The sequence below is a fragment of the Saccostrea cucullata genome, unplaced genomic scaffold (genome assembly GCF_032062105.1).
Source record: "Saccostrea cucullata isolate Sc308-1 unplaced genomic scaffold, CSIRO_AGI_Scuc_v1 ctg353, whole genome shotgun sequence".
Classification (NCBI taxonomy): Eukaryota; Metazoa; Mollusca; class Bivalvia; order Ostreida; family Ostreidae; genus Saccostrea; species Saccostrea cuccullata.
Window position 1 is genome coordinate 301,859 of NW_026929021.1, and position 9,142 is coordinate 311,000.

The following is a 9,142-nucleotide window of genomic DNA, read 5'->3' on the forward strand; positions in this document are numbered from 1 at the left end:
ATTGAAGAAATTATGTTACTAAAGGGCATTAGGTACTAGTGGGGAAATATGAAAGTATGAACAATTTTACTAGAAGTCAAAATGTATGGCCAACTAATTCTGATGATTAAAAGTTAATGTTTTTTCCTTTTCCAACATGCCAACTTTGAGGTCATATTTCACTCATTTCCAGATGGATTTTGCTCAAATTTTGACTTGATAGAATGTCTAAACTCTATCAGAATGTTATCTAAAATTTCAAAAAGTCACTTCCGGTTTCAAGTTATTTCCCTTTAAAGAAAATTTATGTTTTCAAAGGCTCAGAGACGGCTAAAGGTGGAGCAAAAATTCTACTGATTTTAGTTAAAGGATCAAAATTGTGCATAGTGGTTTTTGTTTTTCGATATATTCAAGATGGTTCTATATTGGCAAAATTAAGAACAACTAAAAGAGCGAAAATTTACACATATTTTGCTTGTTATCTCCTAAACTAAAAATATTTTGTTAAAATTTGATATTTTAAAAAAAAATAGGCTGGATGAATTACAAGATCTTTTGAATAAAACGAAAAAAGGGCTGACCCCTAAATTAAGGGATCAGAGGGGCCAAAAGTTTTTTCCAGATATTCAAAAAGTATTGAGAATTTGTTATACACCCAAGAAGCAATGTTGTTCAAAATGTCAAGTGCTTCTTTTGATTTGAATGTGTAAATAACTTCCGGTCAAACCGGAAGTCTTCCAGAAAATGCATATTTTTGCTGTTTTGACAAGTTTTATGGCAAATATATCACAAGAAGCACAAAAAAGATGTTCACTTCCGGTCAAACCGGAAGTAAAAAGCTTATTATTTAAGGCTTTGAGCAAAATTGAAAGAAATTATGTTACGAAAAGGGCATTGCTTTCTTTTTGCTGACGTCACTTCAATTCTTGTCAAAAGTGAACAATTTTACTAGAAGTACATTTATTAATTTAAATCATTTTACATATTGAAAATTAATGTCTATGAAAAAAGTATAATTTTATTTTAGACTGTCCTCTGAAGTGACATTTTGAACCTAAATGAGAAACATATTTAAGTAACACCATGAATAAGGATATTACAACACAACTTAAAGTGCTTCAGTGCTGCCAGTGTCAGAGGGGTGTGGAATTCTACTGCAGACCATGTAAACAAAATCTGTGTTTGCCTTGTAAGGAGAAACACGCTGTGTACCTCGATACCAAAGGCCATGATGTCGTTATTTACCGTTCAAAGCATGGAGACTTTATAATACCAGAGTCATGTGATATACACCCAAACTGCAAATATAAAATTTGGTGCAAATCCTGTGAGTGTCCAATCTGTGATAGAATTGATGAACATCAAGGACATAAAATTCTGGATATCATATTAGCCTGCACGGTTCAAAGACAGGAACACAGGGAAAGAATTATTCAGATTAGAGGCGAGAGTCTTCCATACAATCGTGCGATCCTAGCAGGCCTCAAATCTGACGTCAAAAGAGACGTAAAAACATTGAAAGCAAAACTCTCTAGCATCCAACAAGAGCTTGCAATTAAAGCTGCAAACTTGAAAAAACTTATCGAAACACATAGAAAGGCACTAAATGATTTACGTAAAACAAATATTTATATCGATTTTGTATTGAAGCATCAAAATATGAAGGAATATGTACATAGATACGAGAAACTGGCAAAGAAGCCTGTCAAGTTTCTGCTGTTCACAAAGAAAACCCCTGTCCCCAAGACAATAGAACTTCCTGATAACATAAAATGGAATTTTAGTAAAGAAATAAGTATAAGGGACATTTTTGAGCTATTGGTTGACATCAAAATCACAGAGTCAGGAAAAAGACAAGTAAGAAATGAACATTTGTTGAGACTGATAAAAGGGCCTATCATAAATATTAAGGATGTTGATGTGACTAACTTACATCACGGTGGACACATTTCCTTTGTGACATCAGATAGACTTTGGGTCAGTGATGGACGCAGTCTTATTTTGACCGATTCTGAAGGTAAGAATCTACATCATTTGTTTGATTTTAAAAATCACTATGGAGTACATACGGTTAACAATGCAGGAGAACTGATTTATGTAGACACAAACTTGAACATCAATAAACTAAGTGCAGACAATGCAACAAAGTCGACACTGATTAAGAGGCTAGAACTATGGGAACCACTGTGTATCTGTTATGCACCTTTCACTGGAGATCTTCTGGTCATGATGAAGTTTAATGCTAGAAAGTATATTGATTCCGAGGTGAAAGTCATTCGGTATAATAGCAGAATGCAACCAGTACAATATATCCAGTATGGTAGCTTAGGTCTGCAATTATATAGTGGACCTATCTATATCACGGAGAACCGTAATGGAGATGTTGTTGTGTCTGATAAAATCAGTGGATTGGTGGTCACAGATCTTAAAGGAAATTATCGTTTCACGTACAAAGGACCACCAAAAGGATCCGCATTGATGTTCTTTATTCCATATGGAACCTGCGTAGATGCATTCTCAAATATCCTGATCTGTAGTCGAACGGACCACGCAATACACGTGATTGACAAGGACGGCCATCTCTTATCAATTCTATCAATTTTACCAACAAAACAAGATGGAATGGTTCAGCCATTAGGTTTGGGATATGACGAGAAAAATCATCTTGTTTGGATGGGATCAACAAACAACAACAAACTGTGGGTATACAGATATATAGAACGACAAGATTATCTTGCAGATATTTCATAAACTTCAATTTGCTAGAAATATATACAGACATATAGACAAGAAAAGCTAGGTTACTGTCTCATCGGTATGAATTGTAATTACCTGAACCATATAAAGTACATTGAAAGATAATATTTGTATTCATATTTTGTATAAAATAAAAAAAAAAAAAAATAGGGAACTCTGATTTTTTTAATATGATAAAGCTTACATGAATACTTGAATACTTTGAATTCTGTGAAAGATTTTGCCAAGGAATGGCGAATCCTGAAAAAAAAGACGTTGACATTTTGTATGTTGGCCTATCAGGTCATGATCTTTTTTTTTTTATAATTGTCATCTATATGTATGTCTCCAATAATGACATATCCAACAGGGTGAAGAAGAACATATACATGCTGGAGTGTTATGTTTTGAACAATGTTCGATTCGATAGCTAGGCACTGTAGAATTGTTTTTAGTATTTAAGGATAAAACAAACTTTTTCCGTCAAATCTTAGATGTCTTTGCTAATGATCTTAACTAAATTTATGAATCTCTTCACAAATTTTCAATTTTATACAGAGATATGAGGATAGACATAAAGTAAAATTATAAATATAGATCTTTACTAATTCGAGTGTGTGTGCTTTTTTAAAGGAAAAGTACCAAATTCTCTACCCTTAAATTTTTTGATATTATATTAAATTTTAAAGTGGAAAAGGACACGAGAAACATTAATTAAGCAGTAGTTAATTAACAAAGATTGCATTGAAGTCTATGGGGAAAAGCGTTTTTTCAAAATAAAAATTCAGATAATTTGAATATCAATAAATCCTGTGGTGGAAACATGCATTGAAATATTATAAATAGAATGATAATTGAAAACAATTTTTTTACCAGCTAAATTTTATTAAATTGATTTTTTTTATTAATTAAAAAATGTAATTGACCAAAATTCAAGGTTTTTACTAAAATTGTTTTTGTATCAAACATTTACTTATTTTCAATTTCATTGAATATTATTTAAAGTAATATAAAACATTTTTCTTAAAAAATGAATGTAATTTTATTTTTAAAATGTAATTGTTTTTGTAATAAACATTTACTTATTTTCTAAATATTATTTGAATAAAACCAAAATGTAGGGAAAATAGGCAACAATCTGATATATTACAGGGTTTATCTCACAAATTATTAAGTTAAATAACTTCATCGGCAAATAAATTTCAATCATGTATTTAGGTACACTTGAATTCCAATATCAATTTTTCTTTCCCGCTTTCACTTTCACTAAAATTGGGTGTTATATTAATTTGGGACTGTCTGGTCGTCCGTCAGTCCGTCCGTCTTTCTGTCTGTCTTTCACACTTTCGTTCGTTTCCTCACGATATCTCGAGAAGCCTTTGAGCTTTTGCAATGAATTTTTACATTCAAAAATCCATATGAGTTCTCCTTAGGCCACAGGGAGAAATGCCATTGCCAAATCTGAAAGCGTTGAGATATAACGCAGAAACGAAGGTGTTACAGACAGATAGACAGCTAGACGGACGGACAGACAGACCCAATTTAATACCTCCCTTTCAGTGAAAGCGAGGGAATTTTTTTTTCTTCTAACATTTGATTGGGGTATCAGTTCTGAAAATGACTACATAACAAAGAGTAAGATAAGAAATAAAAGACAAAATTATTCAAAAGGAAATGAGACACCAACACAAATTTATTATTCAGAAGCATCTCTAAGAAATTCAATTCAAAGCTTACAATTTCATGACCTACATGTAATCAACAGACCAAGTTCAATCAGCGTTAAACCTTGTTTCGAGTGCATGTAAATTTTTCAAACATTTATCGCATAAGGCCATATTATTAATATATATAGCACTTTTCCAAAACAAACAGCAGTAGTTTATGATTTTACATCATGCCTGGTGCGTTTATGCCTTTTGAGGTAATGTTTTCTTTTAGCATGGCTGTAGGAACCAGAAAGGGGGGTGCCCCCAATAATTTTGCAATAAATAGATACTATAGAAAACATAGCTACATGTACTATAATGCTTCTATATGCTTATGTCCCCTCAGTATTAAAACCGTATGATGACTTTTTTTTGCTTGTCAAGGAATTTTTCAGAGTTGTCTGTGCCCCCTCCCACTGAATGCATGTTGTACTTCCTACGAGCCTGTTTAGTGCTGTATAAACACAAAAACAATGTTGTATCATTCTACTTTTGATGTATCCTCAATTGCCTTTAATGTACAGCCATTCATCCTTAAGAAAATACTCAGTAAAAGGGAATTAATCATTATCGCGTATTTGTTTTATAAAAATATCGTTAATGCAACATTTTAAAAATAAATTTAGGTCTCCCGAGTTACCCATATGACCTAATCTGTTTTGGTTCCCGTTTGTCGATATTTGTCATGTGTTAACAATTTTATTGTTTTTAAATTTTATTGTTGCTTGAAAAGCGGGAGGGTATAAAGTAATCGATATGTCTGTCCGCTCGAACTTTTCTCAAACCACCGAATGTAATTTGATGAGACTTTCACAGAATCTTTATTACATATTTTCATTGTGCACCTCCTATTTTACTTTTTGGTCCGACACATATATTGGGTTTCACACAAGTCATTCTACAAGTCATGCAAAACATGGACATTGCCGTTATATTAATACGGGAGGCGAGAGATATCATTTAGTGAGCTCATTGCTCAGAGTACCTCTAGTTTTTTGGGGTTTGTTTGATTGTTTTCCTTTCCTTTTCTTTTTTGATTTTTAATTTTGTTTTGTTATTTTTATTTATTTGTGTGTGTGTATTTTGTTTTTGGTTGTTGTTTTAATCTTTTATTGACAACCATTAATAATGTCTTAATTCTTAATTCTCACATTTTAGACGCCAAATTAGGTTTAAATGAAAGAATGAAACTCCCTGAATGTGAGTTTAAATGTATGCATGGACTATGGTACTCAGGTGACCATCAAGACTTGTGAATCTCTTGTTTGTTCATCAATTGCATGCCAGAACAATTTGCGTTTATTTTAGGAACGAACAATACAGTTCGAACAATCTCGTTTGAAACGACGCATACAGTGATTACAATGAAAAGGGTGTTAATTGTGTAATTTCAAACCTACTAACTTAAATTTAAATGCAAAACTCTGAAGCATACAAAACATTGTTTTAGTATCACAATTTTCAATATTTGTCATTTCGGGAAATAATTATATCTCTTGTGGACTAGAAGCAACATACAAACATTTAATGCATGTGAAGATATATGAGCAATTATTCAATTTTAATGCAAACAATTGATACTTATCCAGCGGGATATGCCAAATGATAATTACGTTAATTCATCAGGTTTGTTTGTCAATAGTAATGCTCAACTTGCAATTTAACGGGTACTTGTTCTTTTCTAGGCTTGTTTACATGCTTCCATGCGCAACAACTTCCGGGTGTTTTAGTATGTGGGTTAGATACCGTGATTAATGCTAACTTTTTACCGGGTGTGTTAAATTTATTTAGTCTGCAAGCTGCCACGACCATGTACTAAAAATAATGGTAAGTTGGTTTTGTTTTAAGTCCACTTTGTGAAAGTGCAAGGATATGTGTCGATCAACACGCCGCGAAAAATATGATATGCGTCGACCCATAAGCCCGATATTGGTTTTAGTCTTTAGAAAAAGCTATTGACATCAGGCCACATGGGTGTATTTCTTTGTTCTCTCATATTTCGCTTTACTTCTAGTCAACTGTGTGTTAATATGTATCTTACGCCCCCCCCCCCCCCCCCCCACCTCAGTATTTAGATAATCCTTTGTATGAGGGTCCTTACTTGATGTCTGAGTACTGGCAACGGGACATAAAAGCTTAAATAATCTTAATAACATGTCTTATTCTAATCTGTATACATATACTTTCTCCTACTTTTTTGGCATTGATATCGCCATTGCACGCACTTTTTTCGAGGAATGAACTGCATCTACTCTGCAGTACCTCTCCCACTGTGGCACAACAATACTATAATCCAGAGATGAGTAAATCAGTTGTAACGTCTAACAGAGTGCTTACACTGAAGTATAGTTCCGGCTGATTGCGTTTAGTTAAATAGAACTTATGATCTGTATTCCCATAACTGTCTCTCATATCAATTTAGGGAAGGAAATAGAAGGAAAATAAAAAGACCTGTATGAAAAAATTAAATTGGTGAATATACAGGTTCAAAGTTTGCAAAAATAAAAGTGTGCGAATAGGTGGATTCAAACCAGGAAACTTAAAAATATAAACCAGTATGATAGAAATAGGTTTTTTGTTAGATTTTTTAACGAATTTCGACCCTAGGAGAGGGATCATCCTAGAAAAAGCTTGCTTTAAGTTCCTCCGTACATCAAAATCTATCACAGTTTCATAATTTAATTTAGAGACAGGCCTACCCTGAAGGACTTCTAGCTAAAATTCATTAAAAAATTGGTGCTTTAAAGGACAAAATGTTGGTTTGGCTATGTTTGGAGATTAATTTTCTCAGCTGCAATGAAAAAAAAAATCAGGATAAGAAATGTAGATTTGAAAAATTTACATTAATAAACGAAAGAAAACAACTAAAGAACATTAATCTTTAAATGTAACTTTTTCCGAAAATTATTTTCTCCGGTCAATTTCTTTGTAAGTCCGAATACATTCCCTGTCGTTTGAATTATTTATAGATAAAATAAGAATCTGAATACGCTTTTTATATACGTGTATTTCGGTGTGTGTGAAATGCACTAGCATCATATAAGTCATGATATTATTAAGAAAATTTTAGAAAATATGATCTTCTAATCTGCCCCAATCCCTTTAATGGAAATACTGTCACATCTGTGAAATGGAAAATCTAACAGTAACCATTCAAAAGTTATGGCAAAGAACACAGTTTTAAAAAAGAAAATCAAACTTCAAGATCAAGGTCAAAGGGTCGAAATTGTTGGTAGGCAAGAGCAATGGCACAAGAAATACACCTTTGATATAGGTTAATTCAAATCAAAGAAAACTAAAGTACAAATTAGAAAATCTAAAAAAAAAATTGTGTTTAAAAAGTATATTTCCCTTCTCTCATTTAAAAAGATGTGAAATGTGTAAGTTTTGAATATACCTTTACAAAAGAATAAGATTTGAAGGAATTATTTAACAAAGTCTGTATATGTTACTAATTAAAAATAATTCTGTGGGATTTAAAGAAAAAATCTTGTTTTAGTGAACAACAATTTTATTAGAAGTTCGTTTTTCAATTTAAGGACAGATACTACAAACCTGGATTGTTATATATTTTGAGGTCTATTTTTGTTGTAAATGGTGCAAAAAAATAAATTAATAAAATATCAAGAAATTGTAAACCTTCTATGATGTTAAATTCTACTTATCTGCAACCATCCTTATTAATCTATCCGAATTTTGTCGCTTCAAATCCCATTATTGTGAAATTTTGAATGAATTGAAAAACTATCCGGTTAAACTTGTTTATTTCACTTATATAAACATGACCCAAGTTGTTATTTAAAAAAATCTTTTTTATGAAAGTTTGTTTGTATCATCTGTCCCCTATTTCGATTTACTTATCATAAATGTTTACGTGTCTGTGAAAAATATGATTATATTTATTTCTTAATTCTTGTAATTATTATGGAATTTAATATATTGTTAGTTATCGATATTTTGTATGTTTTTAAATTGCAGACTGTACTCTGAAATAAAATTTTGAACCTAGAAGACAAGTGAGACCAAATAAAGGTAGTATGGTGAATACGAAAGTCACGACACAGATTAAAGTGCTTCAATGCTGTCAGTGTGGGAATGACGTAGAATTTTACTGCAGACCATGCAAACAAAATCTATGTATGTATTGTAAGCAGAGACACGTTGTGTACCTCGATACCAAAGACCATGACGCCGTTATTTACCGTTTAAAGCATGATGACTTTATAATACCTGAGTCATGTGAGAAACATCGAGATTGCAAATATAAAAACTGGTGCAAATCTTGTGAATGTCCAATTTGTGATCAAATTTTAAGCACCTAAGACACGAGCTTATGGATATCAAATTATGCTACAAAGTCCAAGGACAGGAAAACAGCGGGAAAATTATTGAAATTAGAGGTGAGAGCCTCCCATACAATCGTGCCATGCTGGCAGATCTCTATTCTGACGCCAAAGCTTTAAAAGCAAAATTTTCCAGCATCCAAAAACAGATCACGGTTAAAGCTGAAAACTTGAAAAAACTAATCAATAAACATAAACAGTAAGACACTAAATTTTTTGCATAAAACAAACTTTTATATGAACTTTATATTGAAACATCACAAAATGAAAGAATATGTGCACAGATACGAGCAACTAGCAAACAAATCTGTAAAATTTTTGTTGTTCATAAAGAAGACCCCCATCCCCAAAACAATAGACCTTCCTTATACCATA

The 9,142-nt window shown here is 32.2% G+C and overlaps 1 protein-coding gene across 1 annotated transcript; it reads left to right on the forward strand.

Annotated features, from left to right (window-relative positions):
- Positions 1 to 1,062: 1,062 nt before the first annotated feature.
- LOC134279590 (uncharacterized) lies at positions 1,063 to 2,730 on the forward strand. Its single transcript, XM_062762000.1, has one exon. The coding sequence runs from the start codon at positions 1,063 to 1,065 to the stop codon at positions 2,728 to 2,730; it is 1,668 nt and encodes a 555-aa protein (XP_062617984.1).
- The last annotated feature ends 6,412 nt before the right edge of the window (positions 2,731 to 9,142 follow it).